The sequence below is a fragment of the Phyllobates terribilis genome, unplaced genomic scaffold (assembly GCF_046119375.1).
Source record: "Phyllobates terribilis strain yellow unplaced genomic scaffold, ASM4611937v1 Scaffold_12__6_contigs__length_324123572, whole genome shotgun sequence".
NCBI classification, from domain to species: Eukaryota; Metazoa; Chordata; class Amphibia; order Anura; family Dendrobatidae; genus Phyllobates; species Phyllobates terribilis.
Genome location: NW_027362772.1, coordinates 155,591,870 through 155,616,959, shown reverse-complemented (window position 1 = coordinate 155,616,959; position 25,090 = coordinate 155,591,870). Strand labels below are relative to the sequence as shown.

The following is a 25,090-nucleotide window of genomic DNA, read 5'->3' as shown; positions in this document are numbered from 1 at the left end:
ACCCCTATCTGATCGAGACCACCAGGGATGTAGGCGTTAACCCCTATCTGATCGAGACCACCAGGGATGTAGGCGTTAACCCCTATCTGATCGAGACCACCAGGGATGTAGGCGTTAACCCCTATCTGATCGAGACCACCAGGGATGTAGGCGTTAACCCCTATCTGATCGAGACCACCAGGGATGTAGGCGTTAACCCCTATCTGATCGAGACCACCAGGGATGTAGGCGTTAACCCCTATCTGATCGAGACCACCAGGGATGTTGGCGTTAACCCCTATCTGATCTAGACCACCAGGGATGTAGGCGTTAACCCCTATCTGATTGAGACCACCAGGGATGTTGAACAACCCATTGACTGAATGAGCCACGAGAATCTTTCGATCTCTTACCTCTCGTTATTAGTGATGTCGAGGTGTTTGTGTATGGAGTGAAGAGCCTGTTTGAAGAAGACAATTTTCTTCTGCTCTTGTTGCTGACTTTGGTCGAACACGGTTTCCATTTCTTCCATGTATTTGGGATTATATTTATTGAGTTCTTGTAAGGATTTTTCGTATCTTTGTTTTACCTGAAGTTGATATGAGAAAATGTTTAGGTCAGAAAGACAACAAAAGCCGCCCCAGTGGTGACCTCCTGACGGCTGCAGCCGCTCCGATCTGAAAGGTGCTACCAATGATGGGTCAACCCTTTCGAAACAAGTCTATGCCTGCATGCAGAGAAAGTCAACTGTACAGCAAAAAAGGACTTCTAATCCAGTCTTCTCATGTATTGGCCATCACCCATACATGACACCAGTGGTTGCAAAGTTGGGCTTGTTTTCGGAACAGAAAAACGGAATAAGTGATCCGATGGATCAAAAGGAAGTAGAGGGGTCCCGTTCATTATTATGGGATTGTTGTTTTTTGTTTTTTTTTAGAATGGGGAAAAAAAAAGTTTTTCTTCCATTCTAATGCACAGAACCCATACGGACCCCATAGTGATCAGCAGGACCCCTCTGCTTCTGTTTGATGCAGCGGATCACTTATTCCGTTTTTCAGTTCCGACAATGGAACACACTGAAATTCCGAATGATTGTGGACACAACATGTTGAATATGGGGTGCGGAACAACAAGGGCCACATTAGGATAGACCTTTAACCCCCACCCCATTCTGCCATAAACCCCCCCATTACTGCACACATGCATCAGCCTCATCCCGAGACCCTTTTCTGGGGAGAATTTGGAAGAATCTGTAGCGCTACGTCTTGGTTCCTCCTTACCTTTTCTTTATCCTGTTTACACTTCTCGTGATCTTCTGTGAGTTTCTTTTGTTTTTCTAGAGACAATTCCGGATTAATCTTTCCGTTGTTCTCTCGGACACCTGCTAAATGTTCCTTCTTGCAGGCTTTGTGATAGGATGATTTTGCTTTCTCAAGCTGTAAGAAAAAAAAAAAGTTTGGCCAAGACGATACACTCAGACATAACTTTCGGGAACTAGTCATTATCTCCAAAAAGTTCCATAAAAATCCCATGTGGGACCACCTCTAAATTATACCCTACCCTACTTTTTGGCTACTGTTCCACATTGGTCATTTCTTTCACTGACCCATTTAGGGTCTCAGTTATTGAACCCCAATCTGGTTCCTGACATTAAGAAAAAAATTGAGTTTTTTTTTTTTTTACCATGTATAATATCAGTAGTTTAAAATTAGACATTCACCTTTTTTAACTTTTTGGCCCAGGGTTTTTGGGCTTTGTGGAATCCGTTTTCTATTTCGCAAGATTCCTTGAATCCGCCGAAGATTTTGCGGTGATACGTCTCCTTTTGCCAGTTGCGGATTTTCTCGGTGTCGTCTGTCATCAGGGTCTTCTGTATCTGCACGTGCAGCTCGCTGAGCCGCTCGGTCGCTGTCATGAAGGACTGCCAGGCACGTAAGAGGGAGCCGTACATGGGACCTATGGATAAATTACAGTCTAAACTTCGCAATCTGATTGTTATTGTTTTACTTACAATTCGTAGTTTTGCTAATTTGTCTACGAAAATAGGGACGATTTACAAAGTAACCTGTTTTGTCGTAATTACTAAAATATTACTTTTCACATTGGCCACTAGAGGGAGCCCTAGAGCAATGACACTGCCTATTTTTAAATGTTGCTTTTCAGCTGTGCTGGGAAGACTAAATCGCTAAAAGGAAGGGGGAATAATTAAAGGAAAAAAAGTCTGCTGAATGGCGGGGACATTTTTTTTATACAGAGGCTTCGCTACCATTAGTTCTCCTCTGACGCACAGAATAATAGACTTTAATTCATTGTCTGCCCCATTTCTAATACTCACTGGCGTCCACTATTGGTTTCCATCTGCGGACCCATTCCTCCATCTGTAGGGAATACTGCTTCTCTATCTTGGCTCGGTCTTGGAAACAGGCTACGATATCATCGCACAGCCGGTACCCTTCGTCCATCCGCTTTGTGGTGCTGCTATAATTATTTGGCTTGGAGACAAAGCATCAATGCATTAGTTTAACTTTGTAATTATCATTTAAAATATTTTACAATATTCTAAGAAATTAAGAAAATGCTGGTGGACCGGCTCCGTCATTTGGTTTGTTGGCTGGTGACTATAACAGACACCGGGAGCATCGGCTGAGACTCAGCAGTGACCCGTGAAGGGTGAATAAATCTGAAACTGGAAAACCCCTTCAAGGTGAAGTGAGATTTTCCTGGCTGATTTTACTTTAACCTCTTTACCCCCCAGGGTGGTTTGCACGTTAATGACCAGGCCAATTTTTACAATTCTGACCACTGTCACTTTACGAGGTAATTACTCTGGAACGCTTCAACGGATCCCCCTGATTCTGAGAATGTTTTTTCGTGACATTGTACTTCATGATAGTGGTAAAATTTCTTCGATATCATATGCGTTACTTTGTGAAAAAAATCAGAAATTTGGCAAAAATTTAGAAAATTTAGCAATTTTCAAATTTTGAATTTTCATGCCCTTGAATCAGAGAGATATGTCACACAAAATAGTTAATAAATAACATTTCCCACATGTCTACTTTACATCAGCACAATTTTGGAACCAAAATTTTTTTTTTTTATTATTATTATTATGGAGCTATAAGGGTTAAAAGGTGACCAGCGGTTTCTAATTTTGCCAACAAAATTTACAAAACCATTTTTTTTTCACATTTGAAGTGACTTTGAGGGGCCTTTATGACAGAAAATACCCAAAAGTGACACCATTCCAAAAACTGCACTCCTCAAGGTGCTCAAAACCACATTCAAGAAGTTTATTAACCCTTCAGGTGTTTCACAGGAATTTTTGGAATGTGGAAGAAAACAATGAACATTTAACTTTTTTCACAAAAATGTTACTTTTGACCCATTTTTTTTTTTTTTTTTTGCCAGGGTAACAGGAAAAAATGGATCCCAAAATTTGTTGTACAATTTCTCCTGAGCACGCTGATACCCCATATGTGGGGGAAAACCACTGTTTGGGCGCATGGCAGGGCTCAGAAGCGAAGGAGCGCCATTTGACTTTTTCAATGTAAAATTAGCTTGAATAATTAGCGGACGCCATGTTGCGTTTGGAGAGCCCCTGATGTGCCTAAACAGTGGAAACCCCTCACAAGTGACACCATTTTGGAAAGTGGATCCCTCGGGAAACTTATCTAGATGTGTGGTGAGCACCCTGAACTCCCAGGTGCTTCACAGAAGTTGATAACATTGAGCAATAAAAATAAAATTTTCACATTTTTCCCACAAAGATGTTTCAGCCCCCAATTTTGCATTTTCATAAGGGTAACAGGACAAATTGCACCATACCATTTGTTGTGCAATTTTTCCTGAGTAAGCCAATACCCCATATGTGGGGGAAAACCACTGTTTGGGCGCATGGCACGGAAGGAGCACTGTGTGACTTTTTGAATGTAAAAGTTTGTTGAATAATTCGCGGACGCCATGTTGCGTTTGGGGAGCCCCTGATGTCCCTAAACAGTGGAAACCTCCCACAAGTGACACCATTTTGGAAATTAAACCCCTCAAGGATTTTATCAAGGGGTATAGTGAACATTTTGAACCCAGAGGTACGATACAGAATTTGATAACATTAGGTCATCATATTGAATAAGTAATCATTAGTCTTGAGTACAAGTGCTCGCTACTTGAGTTTGCATCGGGAACTCAGGTATGCACCATGTATCGCGGGTGCTCGAGTGACAAGCTCAAGTCCCCGCCCGCATGTTTCACGGTTGTTAGACACCCAAAAAACATGTGGGGATCGCTCGTGCATGGCAGGCAATCCCCACATGTTTTTTTGGGCTGTATAACAGCTGCGAAACATATGGGGAGGAGACTCGAGCACCCGATGCAAACTAAAGTAGCAAGCAGTCGCCATATCGTCATCATGTTTTTTCTTTACTTTTGAAAAAATCCCAACACAACCCTATCCCCAACCCTAACCCTAACACAACCCTACCCCTAACCAGGGCTGTGGAGTCGGAGTCGTGGAGTCGGTATAAAATGGACCCACTCCAACTCCTAAAATATGTAATAAATTGGGTACAGTAGTTCAATGCAATTTGTGGGAAATATTTTTTCATAAGAATTTGGGAAAGTTATGAAATGTCCTATAAATGTCTGTCCTATTCCTGATCTCAGGGTCTACACTTTTAGTGGAGATGAATCTGTGCTACAGTAAATCTATCACTTAAACATGAGCCGTGTATGAGGGAGTCAGAGGTTTGGCTTACCGACTCCACAGCCCTGCCCCTAACCCAACCCAACCCTACCCTACCCTAACACAAGCCTAATCCTAACACAACCTTGTCCCAAGGTATTCAGTCACTATAATGAGGCAGCAGAGTTACTCTGGACTCCGTCTGGCCTCTGTTCAGAGTCGTCCTTTTTTTCAGAGGTTCACAAAACTGTGGCCAACGGCACTTTTATGCACGCCTAATAAAAAGACGGATACCGTGGGATCACAGGCCAGACTGCATTCACGGTGCCTCCATCTGCCTCATTACAGGGAATCTTCCGCCGGGGGATGCGTCTAAATCAAATATTTCAGTGATTTACACGGAAACCCTGGTGTAAGCGCTCAGCGCAGGATAAATGTGAGCCGAGCCTTACTGAGATCTTAGGGAGGCAGAATGAACAAATCAGCAGGAGGTGAAGAATTGGTTTTATTATTTACACCGTTCCTCATGCGGTATAAGTGATTAGACAACTTTATTCTTTGGGTTGGTGCGATTACAGTGATACCAGATTCATCTCAGGTTTTTAAGTTTGGCAGCTGTCACACACTAAAAGACACTTTTTATTTAAAAGACTAGTTTTTGCATCGCCATATTTTGAGAGCTATAATTTTTCCATATTTCGGCCAACAGAGTCATATAAAAGCTTGTTTTTTGCGGGACGAGTTGACGTATTTATTGGTACCATTTTCGGGCATGTGACATTTTTTGATCGCTTTCTATTCCGATTTTTGAGAGGCAGAATGAACAAAAACAAACAGTTTAGGAATTGTTTTTTTGTTGTTTTTTTATGCCGTTCTGCGTGTGGTAAAATTGATAAGGTAGCTTTATTCTTCGGGTTGGTGCGATTACAGAGATACCAAATTTATATTGTTTTTTTATGTTTTGGTGCTTTTACACAATAAACTTTTATAGAAAAAATATTTTTTTTGCATCACTTTATTCTGAGAGCTATAACTTTATCTTTTAATGGAGCTGTGTGGCGGCTTGTTTTTTTTCACCATTTTTATTTACATTTGTCTTTTTTGAACGCATTTTAATCCACTTTTTGTTCCGCGGTATGACGATAAAGCACAGTTTTTTGCTTTATTTATTTATTTATTTTACCGTGTTCATTAAAGGGGTTAACTAGTGGGACAGTTTTGTAGGTCAGGTCGTTCCGGATGCGGTGATACCAAATATGTGTACTTTTATTGTTTATTTTTTTTTCATAAATATGTATTTATGGGCACAGTATATTTTCATTTTTGGGGTTATTTTTTCTGTCGGAATCAGCTGACACCCAGCGGCGATCGCGGCCGCACAGACTCTGTGTGGGCGCGAACGCTGAGGCCTAATAATACGTACCTGGTCATTAGGGCACAGGGACGTATTATTATGCCTCACGTCAGAAAGGGGTTAAACAGAGTAGCTCTTCCAATTGGCACAGATCCACTGATTCTGGAACAGTTTTTAATTTTCTTTGGCGCCCTTCCGTTCCAAAGTAATGTCCCCTGGAAATAATCCCTTCAATAAACTGGGCGTGTACCACAGAACTTCTGTGGGCGTGGCCATGTTTTGGTTGGCCAGAGTCAGAGGAGAACATGCAAATGCCCACAGAGAAATTCTGTAGTACACACCCAGTTTAGTGAAGGGATTATTTCCAGGGGACATAACTTTGGAACGGAAGGGCGCAGAAGAAAATGAAAAACTGTTCCAGAATCAGTGGATCTGCACTAATTGTAATAACTACTCACTTTAAATAAAAAACATCCCCTTTAAATGTCACTGACAACAGACACTTAGCGGTTAAAATACTATAATCATAGCCACCTCCAATCGCAGCAGCGTTTGCATTTTCTTTTCTGACTCTGGCCAATCAAAACATGGCCACGCCCACAGATAAGTTCTGTGGTATATAGCCAGTTGATTGAAGGAACATTTTATGATGGCATAACTTTGGAATGGAGGGGCAGAGAAGAAAAAAGTTGTTCCAGAATCAATGGATCAGCGGTAATTGAAGGCAGAACTCCGTTTAAATTAAAAATTCTGATAAAAGGCCCCCTTTAAATGATTGGAAACAGTGAAGCATTTTGTCATCTATGCCTCCCTGTCAATGTTACATAGTTACATAGTTACATAGTTTATAAGGCCGAAAAAAGACAAGCGTCCATCCAGTTCAGCCTATTTCTTGTGCACTGCAGCTATTCCGCAGCGTTGATCCAGGGGAAGGCAAAAAAAAAACATGCGGTATAGGCCAATTTACATCATTGAGGAAAAATTCACTTCCCGACACCAATCTGGCAGTCAGATTAAATCCCTGGATTAATTAACTATCACTAAGCATAAGATGTAATTTTATTGTTCTCAAGAAAGGCGTCCAGGCCTCTCTTGAACTCATTAAGTGAGTTGGACATCACCACTTCCTCTCCCAGAGAGTTCCAGAGTCTTCCAGAGTGTTATCATAGACTGCAATACTACAGTATTACAATGTATTTTATGAGTTCATCAAGCAATCACAGGTTCAATTCCCCTAGGGTGACTAATAAAAATGTAAAAAAATAAAAACAGTTTAAAATATTTTTGAACAATTCAAATCATCCCCATTTTCCCAAAGCAAAGATGTATGTACCCCAAAATGATCCAGCAAAGGACGAGCCCCGATAAAACGCTTATCGACTAAAAGTTAAAACAGATATTTGTTTTCAGGATATGACGATACAAAATAATTTTTCTTTACATTTTTTTAAATTTTAAGTAGTAAAATAAAAATTAAATTAGGTAAATTTGGTATCACCATAACTGACTGACCTGTAGAATAAAGTTAACAGGTGATTTTTTTACCGTAAAATAAATATTGTAAAAAAAAAACCAAAACTTTCCGCTTACCATCCAGAAGCTGTCACTGGTTGGTTCCTCAACTGCGACTTCGCTGTATATCACCGACATGATTGCGTTCTCTTATTATTTGCTTGAATGTCACTGCCTTCAGGAATATTGCATCACTTCAAATCGGTGGCGCTACGCTTAGGTCTCTACCTGTGAAAAATAATTGAATGGTCAGTTCCCCAAAAAAAACAATGAAGGGCTCTAAAGACCTCTGGTCATCTAGATTTCAGAGGGACAAGCCAATATTTTATCATTATTAATCACCCGGACCTCAGAAATCCTCAGGTCACAGCAATTCTTGTGTTATACAAACCCAACCCAAAAGTGATAAGTTACCTATTTAAATTAAGAAATAAAATTGTCTTAAGGCCAGGGACACATTTTGCTTATGGCCAGTGTTGGGCACATACGCTTAGAAGGTACACAGTGGCCACAGTCAGGACTGATCTCTAGCCATCTATCCACTATAGAGACCCCTTGTAGTAAACTGAGTAACACATGGCATGATTTTTTTGTTGTTTATGTAGTGGCCCTCTGCATTTAAAGTGCAGTCTACTGTTCTTTCGTTATCAAAGGACCTGTCATATGCAAAAAAATACAGTTAAATACCTTGCAAAATTCCCTGAGATCCCCTGATTCTGCCACTTTTTTCCGTTTCAATCTACGTCACTCCATTGCAGAGATATTCACATTTGTTGCTTTTGTAGAGCAGTATGTGAAATCTCTGCTTGTAGTTTCTTCAGAGTCTTCTCAGGGGGCATGTGCTTTTACACACACCTCCTCCTTCCTGAGATGCTGCCAATCATAGCTTGGGAGCTGATCTAGAAGTCTGTGATTGGCAGTGTCCAGGAGGGAGGGGTAAGAGCGCACACTCCAGAAAAGAGTGAAGAAATGCCAAGTTGCACTACAAGCAGAAATTTCTCATACATCAAAAGAAACAGATGTGAGTATCTCTGCAGTGGAGCGACGCAGCGCAAAACAGAAAAAAGCTGCAGAATCAGGGGAGCTCAGGGATTTTTTCCCAAGGTATTTAACCCTAGTTTTTTTTTAACAAGTTGCAAGTCCTCTTAAAATGTTATGCAGACACAAGGCCAGACAGAGGCCAAAAATACTCAGTTTTGGCATCTGTTTGGTAAACTACTCTCACAGCATGATCTGATATCTATGCTGAGAGTTGTAGTTTCAGAACAATTGGAGACAAGCCACAGGTTGGAGATCCGTGCCATGGAGGGAAGAAGGATTTGACATTGCACAAGGCTTATACTGTAAATTTCCAGTCCTTTGAAGCTGTTCACACCATTTAGCACACAATCTGCACTTTGTTTTTCAGCACAATATTTACAGGCTTTCTTTGTTTCAGTAAGTAGTTAAATCTCTTACTCCCCTGGAGGAAAACTGCATCAACCTTATCATCCAACTCCTGTTATACAACTGTACAATTCAATTGAATTCTACTGTATTCTCTACATTTAACATACACAATATCACATGTGTGTCTGATGTCTTAGATCTGAAGAGTCTTGTGTACTAACTTTGATAATCCATGACACAATCCTTTTTGAAAGTTTACCCTCAATCTCCACCCGATGGACAGCTCCTCAGTGTCCCTCCACTCTGCTGCTGTTTGCTCAATCTGCTCACCTATCTTATTAACAGCCTCAGTGTCCCTCCTCCCTGAAGAGATCTGACACTGCTGAGTACAAGCTGCAGCTGGCAGTCAGGCTCGATGTATGGGCGGGCGGAGATTGAATGCTCTTATGAACTCGCTCACTCTTGAATTGGACTCATGAAATGTTCATTTTAATATTAGAATTATAGAGCTAATCTGACATGGATTTTCAAAGAAAGTACACTGGCCTCATCAGGTCCCCCCCCCCAAAAAAAAAAAAATCTAATATTGTACTGTATGTAGTTTGCTCTGTGAAATTTGGTTACAGGTTCCCTTTAAATACCTATATAAGCAAAATCTACAGTTCTTACACAGGACTCCAAATCCTCTGCAAGAGAAAGAGTTAAAGGGGTTGTCCAGATGAAAATAATTCTTTATATCCAAGATGTACCCCAACTTCAGATATCGGTCCAGGTCCTGGTAGCTCCATTTCTGCTCCTCTATTAGACCCATGACAGTTTTTCTGTGCAGTATGTGAAGGGGGCTGTCTGACAAGCTCATTTCAAAAGTTATGACAGACGTTTTGTGGTGCACGCCCAGTTGGTTGATGAGAAAATTGTCATCTTTATTTCCAGGGGGTATAACTTTGGAATGGAGGGGCACAGAAGCTTGAGTATAGCTGCTGCGATTGGAGCCAGCTACAGCATTTTAACCGCTAAGTGACAGCTGTCAATTGTGACAGCAGCATTTAAAGGGGACCTTTCACTGGATTTTTTTCATTTAAAATGAGTACCTCCTCAAAATTATCACTGCTCCACTGATTCTAGAACAGTTTTTCTTTTTCTTCTCTGCCTCTCTGTTCTTATGTTATACCCCTGTGAAATAATCCCTTCAAATCAACTGGACATATAACACAGGAATTCTCTGTGGCCGTGTGCTTCTGGCCAATCAAAACATGGCCACGCCCACAGACCTACACACCCAGATATGCTTCTGGGGGCATAACTTTGGATTGGAGGGGCACAGAAGAAAAAGAAAAACTGTTCCAGAATCAATGGATCAGCGGCAAATGGAAGACATACTCAGTTTAAATTAAAAAAATCCAAGGAAAGAACTCCATTAAAGGGGTTGTCCAATTCTAATGCATTCCACCATGTAATGTGCCTGTTGGCCCAATTCCACTGCGTTCCACCATGTGATGTGCCTGTTGGCCCAATTCCACTGCGTTCCACCATGTGATGTGCCTGTTGGCCCAATTCCACTGCGTTCCACCATGTGATGTGCCTGTTGGCCCAATTCCACTGCGTTCCACCATGTGATGTGCCTGTTGGCCCAATTCCACTGCGTTCCACCATGTGATGTGCCTGTTGGCCCAATTCTACTGCGTTCCACCATGTGATGTGCCGGTTGGCCCAATTCTACTGCGTTCCACCATGTGATGTGCCTGTTGGCCCAATTCTACTGCGTTCCACCATGTGATGTGCCTGTTGTGCCAATTCTACTGCGTTCCACCATGTGATGTGCCTGTTGGCCCAATTCTACTGCGTTCCACCATGTGATGTGCCTGTTGGCCCAATTCTACTGCGTTCCACCATGTGATGTGACTGTTGGCCCAATTCTACTTTCCGATAACCACATGATCAGCCCATTGTAGTTTAGTGATTGATGAGAGTCACGGCAGTTGTGCCACCACCGATCGCACATCGTATCCCAGCGTTACGCAGTTAGTGTCCGTCCTGAAACAACCTCTATTACTAGATTAATCTTTTGATTTTTTTTTTGTGTGGTCTGAAACCTAGCTCCAAAGAATTATCCTGACTCGGACAAATCCCAGCAGCTTCTTCTCAAGTGGTTTTCTAAGTCAGCAATGTATCACAGGTTGTGGAAAATGGATCCTACAAGTATCCATTCTTCTAAAACCACCCGAAATTCTTCTGTCAAATTAGAAGGCGTTGGATGAATTTCCTACATTTAATAAAGGCAAAATATTTCTCTCTGGAATTTAACCATCGGGATTATACGACATAAAACCCTGGACAGAAATACCGCACACCAAGTTACAAATCCAGCTCATCCCGTATGTACGTTGTGTCTCAGAGTTTGTGCACTTCGAGTTTTTAAGGAGTTTTTGTAGCGGAAACTCTCCAAATCCTCCTCAAAAACATGGAGTTTCTGCTCGGTTTCTGCTCCAAAAACTCGACAAAAAAAAACCTCAGTGTGAACACACTTTAAGGCCATGTTCACACAACATCTTTTACAGGAGGATACCTCCAGGAACCCACCTGAAAAAAAAACGCTCAATAAGCATTAAAAAGAAGGAGCATATCAAATCGATGTCTCATGTTCTATCTTTTTGAGTGAACGGCCCATTCTTCTGACGTCCGCCACTATTATACATACAATTTAAAGCATTTTTTCCATGCAGCAAAAGAAATTAGATTTCTAAAATCTCACTCTTATGGTAGGTTATAATCATTGAAGACTGGAATACCCCTTTAAATTATAGCATTCTGGCTGCAGGAAGCACTAGAGGGAGCCTGGTAGATAACTGTGTACATGGAGTATGCAGTGAGCTCGTGAGCTCCCCCTAGTGATGACTGTCAACAGAAAATTTTGATTATTTAATGCTATAAATATGAAGGAAATTTGGAACTTTGTAGCAGAATAATTAAGCTCCAAACATTGATTTGTTATATTGAGAAATTAATCAGCATAGAATGCACAAAAGGTATAAAAGTAAAAGTTTAGCATCTTACAAATCCCTGGAACCCGACAACGAAGTCCCGCCAGTAAGAAACACATATTAGCATGTGAAACAATGTGTCATCTGTGGATGTGTGTTCATCTGACAATATTCGGGTCTATGAAAAGTTGGGTGACAGCCCATACAGGAACTGTCATGGCTGCTATTATTGTATGTCCCCCAGCATCTGTGGGAGGCTGAATATTGGGACTTAAGAAAGAAGTGACCTCTTGTTGTAAGTGCAGGAAATGTGCAGACGACTGATCAGCATGAGAGCCGCTGCGGGAACAGAGGGGAGATTGTCCACATGCACCAGCTCTATCCTAGCACATGATCCCAGCGCCACATCCCCAGGCTGGCTTCAATTCCCCCCTGAAAGGAGCGGCCAGATATTACGTAGAATAAAGCCTAAAACAAATACATATGTTCCACGAGTAAGTATGTGATGTCTGATAGAGACGTCTGCTGTGCGGGTCCAAGCACGGCCGGGAAATTATACAATGAAAACAAACAGTCCAGAAGATGTGGAGAAGAGTAAATATCTATCTATGTATCTTATCTATCCATCCGTTTATCTATCCATTTATTTCTCTATGCATCCATCTATGTATTTATATATCCATCTCTCCATCCATTCCTCCACCTCTATCTATCCATCCTTCCCTCCACCTCTATCTATCCATGTATTTATATATCCATCTCTCCATCCGTTCCTCCATCCTTCCCTCCTGCCATCTCTCTCCATCCTCCCTTCGCTCCATCTCTCTCCATCCTCCCTTCGCTCCATCTCTCTCCATCCTCCCTTTGCTCCATCTCTCTCCATCCTCCCTTCGCTCCATCTCTCTCCATCCTTCCATCTCTTCCTGTATATCTTCATCCATCCCTCCACTTCTCCATCCATCAGACAGGTGTCAGTTGCCGCTGTATCTCCTATCCAATATGTCAGGTCTGTGCACTTTTGGGAAGTTACACTCCCGGCTATACTCTTCATCGGTCACTAAAGGCTCATGAATCGTGGATCTGGGACCATTTCCAGCCTGGAGTGGCAGATTCCTGGAGCAGCGGATCTCCTGGCTGTATGCAGCCTTCCCCACCTCCCCATACAGCACATTCAGCCGTGTCACTATAACAATTTGTTGTATGTTGGCAGGTACAGCGCTGGCTGCTTATGTATTTTCCATGCAAAACGAATAGTCATAAAGTTTGGGGTCTGCAACTAATTGCCTTGGCAGATGTCTGAGCTATGACCTGTTCTGCCGGATTCCAGACTGAGCTTCTGACGTTGGCCCCTCCAGTCCCGGCTGTGTAAGCTGCTCACATACACGGCATGGAGAGAGGCATGTGGTCATTCCATGGTGGCTGCAGCAGCTCTTTCCACCGCACCCATTACTCCAACAGTTGCAAAAAATTAGTAATTGAGTCATGTAATCTCCATGGAGAGGCAAGAGAGTAAAAAAACTTCTACACTGACGCTGCCACCGGCTGGATCAGTAGTAATAAACCTCCAGCTGGTAATTGTAGGGGGACATGGGCAGGTCAGACATGGGTAGGCGCATCCATCCTCGTCACCTCTTGTTTGTCTTTGACCCTGACCTACAAACTAGAATGTTAAGGTCCAAATATGGAGAAGTGACGGCCCATTAAACCTGACTTGTCTATATACTCCTACCATCAGGCCTGACCTGCCTATATACCTCTACCATTGACCTCTACCATCGAGCCTGACCTGCCTATATACCCCTACCATCAGGCCTGACCTGCGTATATACCTCTACCATTGACCTCTACCATCGAGCCTGACCTGCCCTATATACCTCTACCATCGAGCCTGACCTGCCTATATACCCCTACCATCAGGCCTGACCTGCCTATATACCTCTACCATTGACCTCTACCATCGAGCCTGCCCTGCCCTATATACCTCTACCATCGAGCCTGACCTGCCTATATACCCCTACCATCAGGCCTGACCTGCCTATATACCTCTACCATTGACCTCTACCATCGAGCCTGCCCTGCCCTATATACCTCTACCATCGAGCCTGACCTGCCCTATATACCTCTACCATCAGGCCTGACCTGCCGCCTATATACCCCTACCATCAGGCCTGACCTGCCTATATACCTCTACCATTGACCTCTACCATCGAGCCTGACTTGCCTATATACCTCTACCATCGAGTCTAGAGAACTAGAAACCTCCATTGAAGTCTACGTCTGATCCACAATCACATTCCCAACATCCCCGTGTACAATGCTGAAGGTCGGCTGGTGGATACATAAGGCCTGCAGGCTTTGAGACAATTGTATTTTCTGCAGAGATGACTTATGTTCCACCATCTGGTGATCTGATGGACAAAATCGGTGGAAACATGGTTTATGTCAATATGTGCATTTCTAGTTAGGTGGAGGAGAAATATTAACGCAGTGTATTTTTAAGCTAAAAATCACTTTGATAATTGGGCTCTCTTAAAATGTTGCACAGTTTGTCTTCTATAGCCTCAGAATGCAGCTACAGAATCAGTGAACTGGGAATCTGTCAGTGAGCCCATTCACAGAAGGTGACAAACCTTTTAATAATACTTGTGCCTTCTTATGTGGCAGTGGGGCATTTGGACCCCCTCATGTACTAGTACCTGGGTGCTCCTGCTGTCTCTCCACCCCTGAAAGTGTACACCCCAGAAATAAAAAATCAGAAGTTAAAAATACTATGAAAGGGAATGAAGAGTCTTCGAAGGAGGGAAGCTGAGCAGGAACGTTTGATCTATAACTAGGTTAATCTTTACTCTGAGGGAATTCATGGAATGTAACACTGGTGTCTGTGGACAAGGTCGCGCCAATGACACGGAGCCGGCACCGGGTTCTCACGCTGGCGGCTCTGAAACATCTGTACACTCAGGTACGGAAGAATAAAGAAGACTGGAGATGGGCAACGGGCTTCAGGCCATAAAATAAGGACATGGGGCAATGACGGATAAAAAAATCTGGTTATTCCCAATGTTACGTTGAGTTAGCCAAAAATTGGTCAACATCCGGAAGATTGCAGAGGGTCGATGCATTATAGGAGTTCTCTGCTCCGTGGTGTTACATTGGGGAACCATATTAAAAATTTGGACCAGGAACATCTTTACTATCAAATTCCCAAATACGAAAACCCTATGATTTTTTTTTTCATTTCACTGAGGCCCAGAACTAACGCCCAAGGTGACGTCACTACAGTGGAATAGCGCACAAGGTCACGTCACTACAGTGGAATAGCGCCCAAGGTGACGTCACTACAGTGGAATAGCGCCCAAGGTGACATCACTACAGTGGAATAGCGCCCAAGGTGACGTCACTACAGTGGAATAGCGCACAAGGTGACGTCACTACAGTGGAATAACGCACAAGGTGACGTCACTACAGTGGAATAACGCACAAGGTGACGTCACTACAGTGGAATAGCGCCCAAGGTGACGTCACTACAGTGGAATAACGCACAAGGTGACGTCACTACAGTGGAATAACTCAGTCATTCACAGTCAGGGATAATGCACACAGTGATGTCACAGTACAGGGATTATGCACAGAGTGATGTCAGTAGAGGGTGAATGCAAACAGTGATGTCACAATAGAGGGTGAGTGCACACAGTGATGTCACAGTAGGGGGTGAGTGCACACAGTGATGTCACAGTAGGGGGTGAGTGCACACAGTGATGTCACAGTAGGGGGTGAGTGCACACAGTGATGTCACAGTAGGGGGTGAGTGCACACAGTGATGTCACAGTAGGGGGGGAGTGCACACAGTGATGTCACAGTAGGGGGGGAGTGCACACAGTGATGTCACAGTAGGGGGTGAGTGCACACAGTGATGTCACAGTAGGGGGTGAGTGCACACAGTGATGTCACAGTAGGGGGTGAGTGCACACAGTGATGTCACAGTAGGGGGTGAGTGCACACAGTGATGTCACAGTAGGGGGTGAGTGCACACAGTGATGTCACAGTAGGGGGTGAGTGCACACAGTGATGTCACAGTAGGGGGTGAGTGCACACAGTGATGTCACAGTAGGGGGTGAGTGCACACAGTGATGTCACAGTAGGGGGTGAGTGCACACAGTGATGTCACAGTAGAGGGTGCGTGCACACACTGATGTCCCAATAGAGGGCGCATGAACACAGTGATGTCCCAATAGAGGGTGCGTGCACACAGTGATGTCCCAATAGAGGGTGCGTGCACACAGTGCTGTCCCAGTAGGGGGTGCGTGCACACAGCGATGTCACAGTAGGGGGTGCGTGCACACAGCGATGTCACAGTAGGGGGTGAGTGCACACAGCGATGTCACAGTAGGGGGTGAGTGCACACAGCGATGTCACAGTAGGGGGTGAGTGCACACAGCGATGTCACAGTAGGGGGTGAGTGCACACAGCGATGTCACAGTAGGGGGTGAGTGCACACAGCCATGTCACAGTAGGGGGTGAGTGCACACAGCGATGTCACAGGGGGTGAGTGCACACAGCGATGTCACAGTAGGGGGTGAGTGCACACAGTGATGTCACAGTAGGGGGTGAGTGCACACAGTGATGTCACAGCATGGGGTGAATGCACACAGTGATGTCACAGCATGGGGTGAATGCACACAGTGCTATTTCCCGATGCATTGCAGCGTTCTATGGGGCATATGTATTCGGGTGGATACGTCATACACCCGTCATAAAACTATTAAATGTTTTGCCTCTTACATTTGACGCTTATCAGCATTCCTCCCGCTACAAACAGACACAGATTGGGCCAATTTCTGACTACAATAATGTTGATTGATCGCCCTGATGCTCAGCACAGGTGCAGCACACGTGTCTCTTATTATGGGAGTGACCTGACAACCCTGGGGCTTTCTGGAAGGAATAAATACATTAACTCACTCAGGCTTGGAGAGATATTTATGGATCCCATTATAAATAAATCTGGCATCTTGTTAGGGAACCGACGTCCGGTGCTGTAATAATGATTGCACGTGAAGGTAAACCGGTGTCGGCAGGCGCTGCCACTAGTATACAGAGTCTATACGTCGTCTAAACTCATACAGGATATCTGAATACACGCAAGGCCTGACGTTCCTACACTCATCTACACTACTAGTAACTTTTTGAGAAAACTTACAAAAATATAATTAGGAAAAAAATTCTCATCATCGATACAACATCTTGAAGGCCTCTCAAAAATACTACCTCTATGAGAAGACCACCTCTATATCCAGACCAGATTTTGAAATTTCCTCTAACAGATTTTTGGTTCCATCGTATAGTAGGTACATTGACGATCTTCTTTGGTCACCTCCATTGTGTACACAGTAAGCTGTGAATCAGTGGTGTGGGTGGGGTTATACAGAGCTCAGCATTTAGAGAACTGCTAAATCTGCAACAGATAAAACTGTGATTTTATCAAAACTGCAGCAAGCAGCCCAGTAAGTGATACATCCTTGGAATCAGGGTCACTGCCCCTACATCATACTGCTCTCAGATCGAGTACCAAAAACCTAATGACCGATTCCCTTTAAAACAAGCAAATCTTCAGAGAACGGCACAATGGAATTTTAATGCTGAAATTACTCTCTGTGTGAATGTACTCTTAGGGCTTGGTTATTCAATAATATGAAGCCAGGCTATATCACAAAGTAAGTATTACGTATTAACACATGTAGCGCAATGAATAACAGTGAATGCATTACTATGTGTAGCAGATTGTGTGTGTCAGAATGACAGTGTATGTATCAATGTATACATCATGCATATATATCACTATATACAGTACTGTCCAAAAGTTTTAGGCAGATGTGAAAAAAATGTTGCAAAGTAAGAATGATCTGAAAAAGAGAGATTTGTTTTTAGCAGTTAACAAAATGCAGTTCTTGTAAGAACATTTGCACACAGTTTTTGAGGGCACTCGGCCAGGTGAGACATCTGGCTCCTCCCCTTCCTGTCTCTGCTTCTGTCACCAGGTGGCATCATACTCTTGTTGCAGGTGACAACTCAAGTTCTGTGTTGGGAGACCAAGAGTTAACTTTTGTTAGTCTTTGCGTCCTCCTATTTGGCCTGCAAGCTATTTAAGCTCCTAAAACCCTACTGTCCACTGCCAGTTATAATTTGACTAACTCCAGTGAACTTCTTAGTATCCTGCTTTTGCTTCCCAGTTGACTTTCCTGATTTTGACCTCTGCTTGTTTTTTGACTACTCCCCCTTTCTTACAATTTTGGCCAGCATGGACCTTCTGGTACTGACCCAGCTACCGGACCATTTTTTCTTGCCAGCTCGCACCACCAAACAGCAGCTAGCTCCCCAGCCAAGGGGTCCCTGTGTAAGTCCAGATCCCTGTGTAGGGGTTAATGGGTGAAGGCCAGGGCAACCCCTGGTATCTGGAAAAAGAAGTAGATAGCGCCAAACCTGTTTGTGATAGCTTTCTCTAGAGCTGCCAGGTGACCACGAATAGGGCATCCGTTACAGGAGGGACGTTGTTCCAAACATCTTGGAGAACTAACCACAGATCTTCTGTGGATTTCCCTTGTCCAAATCCTTCTGTTTCTTCATGTAATCCCAGACAGACTAGTTTCCCCCTTGGCAAGGTGAAAGAGACCTTGAGATATCCTGGTCTCCAGAGGAGCAAACTAGAATCCTTATTTTAGCACATGAGACCTCTCTCTCTCTTCCAGACACCAAGAGACTAATCACAAATTATTAACTAGGTATTGGAGAAAATATTCACCACATCTTGTTGGCACTGCGATTATGGGCAGAGTACCCTACTCCATACATTTCCGTCTTGTCCCTTACCCCTTAGACTATTGGAAAAAAAAGTACACAGGATTTAGTCTGAAGGAAATTCAGCACGGAGATTTTGAGAGGACCCGGCTATAATCCTCCTCCATCACAGCAACGTTCCTATTAAAAGTTTCCACCACTCTTTATTGCACCTTTTCTTAATGGAGCCAAGTCCTGTATCCCAGTGTTATGGAAATCTACTACCCCTCCCACTATCCCCAACTAGTTTGCTCGGGTGAATGAGATTTATTGTAAGACAACTCTTCGTCCTTCCCTCATTCCCATTACTTTCTTCAATTTCTAATAGGCTTATAGATGAGGTATACGTACGCCATTTGTTTGCCACCGCACTGATTGACTAAGGTCTTTCCAATGAGGTTTTAAGAGTCGGGGGAGGAATATTTTTTCCTTACGTCGATTGCGTCATTCATTTATAAAGTTGGAGAGCAATTACAGAAGTAAATATAAGATATCATTGATGTCGGACTCATGATTGGCCAGTGATTGTTACCGTTTATCATCTTGTTTTGGAAAATTATACAAAATGTTCCATACAAAAAAAAAAAGTATCTGCCTTAATTTCTGAGCACTGAGAACACCAAGAAATGGGCAACGCTGAGGAACGTAGACACAGTGGGCGGCCAAGGAAACTTATCTCAGCAACTGACTAGAGGGTCAGCGACTCTAGTACGAGGTAAAGGAGGGTGAGACAGAACCAGGTGCTAGGAACCAACGTTGGGGCAAGGAGTGGTTGGAGGAGGTTCCTAATATATACCCTGCTGGAACGGGATAGGCCAGGGAACCTAATCTCTGCAGGAAACAGCAGGGTTAAATTTCTGTAGAGACCAGTCATGCCCCCGTAAAGCCAAATGGAAACCTCATGCAGATGCAGCAGTCCTGAGGAGTGCTGCAAGAGGCAAACTCAACGAGACGGTCTGATATGAGGAGAAGCTGAGCAGTGACCACAGTGAGTAGAGCGGCGCTGCTCCAGCGACACCTACCCCCGCTGCCCTAGCAACACCTTTCCAGTGCTGCCCTAGCGATACCTCCCCCCGCTGCCCTAGTGACACCTTTCCAGTGCTGCTCCAGCTACACCTCCCCCCCCCCCCGCTGCCCTAGCTACACCTTTCCAGTGCTGCCCTAGCGATACCTCCCCCCGCTGCCCTAGCGACACCTTTCCAGTGCTGCTCCAGCAACACCTCCCCCCCACTGCCCTAGCTACACCTTTCTGGCACTGCTCCAGTGACACCTCTCCATCACTGATGTCATGACTTCAGCGCACATGACTGCTGCAGCCAATCACTGAGCTCAACTTTGCCGATGTAGAGCCACTCTTTATACAGGCTCTCCTCTCTGGCCAATAGATAAAGATCCTGAGCAGAGAACCCTCTCTGAATTTTCGAATAGGACTAATGATAAAGTTTATTTGGAAACCATACAACCCCTTTAAATAACAATTCAATGATACAGAATTTTGGAAAATGCTTCTTTTATCCCTAGCAGTGTTTTCATAGTAACATGCAGGGCTGTAGAGATTTCCAGATTCTCGAATATTGTTCTCCAACAATAAAATTAAGCCGTCCTGCTTAGATTAATTTTAGGGGATTGCCATTTAGGCAGTTGCCTGCTATAGAGACCCACTCTGAAACAAAACGCATTACATCCCTCGTATCTGACGTTCTGCAGACGGCTCCTTGTGATGTCAATTGTAACATACCTGGCGGCGTCCTTGCATAGTGGTCCATCTCCCACTGTGCAGGAGCGCGCACTTGATCTCCTGTCCAGAATGTCTCTCTGGCTTCCCTCCATGCTGTCTGTTTGTGTCTGTCTCTGCTGCTTAAGGGCGGCGCCCGATCACTTCCTGCTCTTTGTACCTGCTGTGGGTCACGCCCCTTGTGCGTCCTCAGCCTATTGCTGTCTGACACTTGGTATATAGCTCAGCAGCTCCCTTCTATCCCTGCCTGAGCATAGTGTTTTCCTTCAGTGTGTGCTTGCACTCTGAAGGTGCCAGGTCCCGTCTTTGTTCCTTGTCTGCCTTTCCTGGAGGCTGTATTTCCAGGCCTGTCTGAACTTAGTCCTGTATGTCTCCTGCTTTGCGGTATCAGCTCCCGTGTCTGAACTGTGTCCTGTATGTCTCCTGCTTTGCGGTATTAGTTCCCGTGTCTGAACTAAGTCCTGTATGTCTCCTGCTTTGCGGTATCAGCTCCCGTGTCTGAACTGTGTCCTGTATGTCTCCTGCTTTGCGGTATTAGTTCCCGTGTCTGAACTAAGTCCTGTATGTCTCCTGCTTTGCGGTATCAGCTCCCGTGTCTGAACTGTGTCCTGTATGTCTCCTGCTTTGCGGTATCAGCTCCCGTGTCTGAACTGTGTCCTGTATGTCTCCTGCTTTGCGGTGTTAGTTCCCGTGTCTGAACTAGTCCTGTATGTCTCCTGCTTTTCGGTATTAGTTCCCGTGTCTGAACTGAGTCCTTTCTGTGTATCTTGTCTGTCCTGTCTGAACACGCTCCTAGCCTGTTCCTCCCGCCTTCTAGGGGCTGATTACCTAGACCCGCTCCTGTATTTTGTCTGTCCTGTCTGAACACGCTCCTAGCCTGTTCCTCCCGCCTTCTAGGGGCCGATTACCTAGACCCGCTCCTGTATTTTGTCTGTCCTGTCTGAACACGCTCCTAACCTGTTCCTCCCGCCTTCTAGGGGCCGATTACCTAGACCCGCTCCTGTATTTTGTCTGTCCTGTCTGAACACGCTCCTTGCCTGTTCGTCCTGCCTCTCTGGGGGCAGTATTCCCAGACCCGCTCCTGTATCCCGCTGCAGTGTCGGTCCCCTCCGTACACTCAGTTCCAGTCTGAACTCTCTCCTATCCTTTACCTGTTTTTCCCCTATGTCCGTTCCCTTCCTTTTTCTGCAGAGTCTGAACTTGTACCTAACTCCTGCCTGTTGTCTCTGTACTCCCGTTTGTGAGTTTGTGGTCCACTCGCTACTTCACTGCAAGTACCCTGTGGGTGTCTGGCTCTGTCTTTCCCTTCCTGTCTGTTCCGTGTGTACAGAGTCCTGTCCTGCCCTGCTTCTGCCCGCTGCTCCGGCAGTCCTGTCCTGCCCTGCTTCTGCCCGCTGCTCCGGCAGTCCTGTCCTGCCCTGCTTCTGCCCGCTGCTCCGGCAGTCCTGTCCTGCCCTGCTTCTGCCCGCTGCTCCGGCAGTCCTGTCCTGCCCTGCTTCTGCCCGCTGCTCCGGCAGTCCTGTCCTGCCCTGCTTCTGCCCGCTGCTCCGGCAGTCCTGTCCTGCCCTGCTTCTGCCCGCTGCTCCGGCAGTCCTGTCCTGCCCTGCTTCTGCCCGCTGCTCCGGCAGTCCTGTCCTGCCCTGCCTGTACCCCTCTGCCTGTAATGTTCCTGAGTCCCAGTGTGTACTGGGCCCTATCCCGCCTGTGTTCCTACCTGCTAGTGCCTCCCTGTCTGCACTCTAGCTGTGCTTGCCTGTACCCCCCTGCCTGCATACCAGTCGTGCCTGCCTATACCCACCAGTCTGTGTGCCAGCCTACCAGTCTGTTCCTGTATTCCCCTGTGTGGGTCAACAGCCGTGTCCGGGGTCTGTCCTGGAGTAGCACCTGGTCCCTCTGCTCGGTTCCTCCTTGGTGCACTGGCGTCGTATGCCGTCGTGCGACCCTGGTCGGATCGGGTGAATACCTAGTTACGCCCCTCCAGGCATTCACTCTCCGGCACGGTCCAGTGGAATCACTACCAATCACACGCACACGCCGCTTAGCCCGGGCGTGTGCATAACATCAATCATAATTGCAAATTCGTTTAGAAACCTTTTTCAGAGATCGGCCAAATTTAACCCTTCACTGACCCAAAGTCCCCCTCCACCACCACCACCACCCACCATCTTTTTCAGGATTTGTCACCCAGCTTTCCTACGGGCCTGAACGGCACCTCCACCTCTCTGTTCAGGATATATACTTGCATTGTATGGATGCTGAATCGGCTTTTTACAATGTATATTTATTAGGGATTATTGTATTTTGTATGTATGTAGTGTATGTAATATTGGATATTCTGTTTTTTTTTTTGTTCTGCTTTATGATTAGTTATGCAAAAAAGAAACCCAGTTGATTATTATAGGGTCCATTTGGAGCATGCAGAACTTTTTCTTCAGTTTTAAAAAAACAGACTCCAGGTGGACCCCATAAGCAATGGGACCCTTCTACTCCGGTTTGCATAACTGATGCAGCGGATCACTAATTCCACTGGTCTTTTCCTAAAGTGGAACCCACGGAATGTCGATGTGTAAAGATCCTTACATTGATCCGTCCACACCGTATGTGCACGTTAGCCCATTGTGTACAAAGGGACAGACCTGTCAATCAACTGGAGCTGTGTGGGGAGAGGCGGGAAGGTGTCCACCCCCGACTAGTCTCATCGCTCTCTCTAGTCCCTGATGGGCTTTTTTTCTGAAACCATACGGCCAGGTTCTGATTCATGTTGCCCATGGTTAAGTCAGCATGAATCCCTGTTCCCTTTAACTGATTTGTCCAGCAATAGAAAAACATGGCTTCTTTGTATCAGAAACAGCGCCACCTCTAAGCATGGGATGTGTCTGGTATTGCAGCTCAGCCTCATCAAAGTGGTATTGAGCTGAGCTGCAATACCACACACAACCTATAGTCAGGTGTGGTGCTGTTTCTCATGCAAAGCAACCATGTTTTTTTTTAATGAGCGCTTACCCCTTGCTAGCTAGGACTAGTCTGGGACTGCAATTTTAGTGCACAAATTGTTGGCCAATGAGTCAGTTGAATGATTGCAGGAGGTTTGGAGAGAGTTCTAAAGCTAATTGATTAGTGTTCAAGAAGACCCACAGAAGGGCTATACAGATCTATGAACGTGGCTGGTGTGACCTTTGGGGAAACGCAGGCTGCAGCAGGGGGTAACTTCCCAGAGACTCACAGAAGGCAGAAGCTGTCAGCCACTTTGGGCACAACTTGACTGTCAGTGGACTCATGGAGCAGTGCATGGTCCACAACTCTTTGTAAGGTTAGATTAAGAGTAAAAATGTAAAAGTGCTTGTAAGAACAAGCAACTTTGCAATTTACTCCTTATTAAAAAACCTCTTCATTTTTAAAAATGTAGCGATTTCTAATTTTAGAGTTTACTGCTCATTGCTTAGTTACCGACCACCGCAGAGTTCCCAGTTTCCAAGGCAAGATGCGTGCATATATAGCAAGTGCTGCTCTGAATCTGGCAAAACTGCCTTTACTAGCAGCATGGGAGAGAGCACAATTCAGACTAGTGGCACGACCATGCTGCTAGTCTGAACTGTCAGTCTTCAGGAGCGTGCCGCCCCCTGCAAGCAGGAAGCCGGGAGGAAGAGGAGAAGTGTGCTCCAGAAGACAGAAGAAGAGCACACCTTTATCAAAGGGTTTTTCTGATTTCAGAAAATGCTCCCCAGCTTTTTTTCCTAAAGAACTTGTTTTCTCACCCTTCCTGGGTCCAGCACTAAATTTCCGCCACTGTTCCCGGTCCCTGTAGCGGCTCGTGCAGTCAACTTGGGCAGAGTTGCTGAGTTCACTGATTGTCTGTAGCATTGTGGCCAATAACAGAAACTGGGAGCAGAGGTGGAGACTTTGTTCTGGACCCAGCGAGGGTGAGTAAGGCACCATTTTGGTTTTTTAAAACAAACTAAAACCAACTGAGAGGGGTTTTCTTAAACCAAAAACCCCTTTTAATATTGAACATAGAACAGAGTTCTGCAACTATTAACTCTTACTGTGCCACTTATATGTTTTGCAACCAAAGTGCATTGTGCCTCTTTGTTTGATTTGCAACCACCAAGCGCACGGTGCCTCTGTTGTGCCAATTCTGTTTTCTGTAACTCCAGGGTTAGTGTATGTAGAAGGGGAGAAGGGAGATCCCTTGATGAAGCGGTAAGTGCGAAACTCGGTCAGATTAGGCTTATCCTAGGAGGAACATGCAGCTGTTTTCCATCAGCCCTTAGAAACAGCTTTTTATGCAGTTTGCTTATATTTCTCTATAGCAAGGGATGAGGAGAGTTAAAGGGAGCAGGGCACGCTGGCAGACGATCATGGAAACTTCTGAAAAAGTATAGATATAATTGGTTTTAACTGTTCTGTTTGAGAGATTATTTCTCGCTCTGACACTTCTCCAGTTTGTGTGATGTCCCCTGGGTGGGATCTTTTAGCAACGATGGAATGGGGCCAAATACTACCGCAATCCTCTACTGTTCTGTTAGAAAGCCACCACCATGCAGCCGACATTGTGACCACAGAAATCTGTGTTACACATATGAATCTGAGAGGAAAGGGGAATTCTGTGCAAAAAAAAGACCTATAAA

General features: G+C 44.8%; 1 protein-coding gene across 1 annotated transcript in view; it reads right to left on the bottom strand.

Annotated features, from left to right (window-relative positions):
• The window catches only part of LOC141172322 (protein kinase C and casein kinase substrate in neurons protein 1-like), a 42,726-nt gene that overhangs the window by 7,552 nt on the left and 10,084 nt on the right, over positions 1-25,090 (bottom strand). The window contains exons 2-6 of the mRNA XM_073656401.1: positions 7,605-7,754; positions 2,315-2,471; positions 1,700-1,935; positions 1,260-1,415; positions 393-568 (exon numbers count right to left, since the gene is read on the bottom strand). Of these exons, the coding sequence (XP_073512502.1) occupies positions 393-568; positions 1,260-1,415; positions 1,700-1,935; positions 2,315-2,471; positions 7,605-7,664 (785 nt within the window). The 5' untranslated portion in view covers positions 7,665-7,754. The remainder of the gene's footprint in view (positions 1-392; positions 569-1,259; positions 1,416-1,699; positions 1,936-2,314; positions 2,472-7,604; positions 7,755-25,090) is intronic.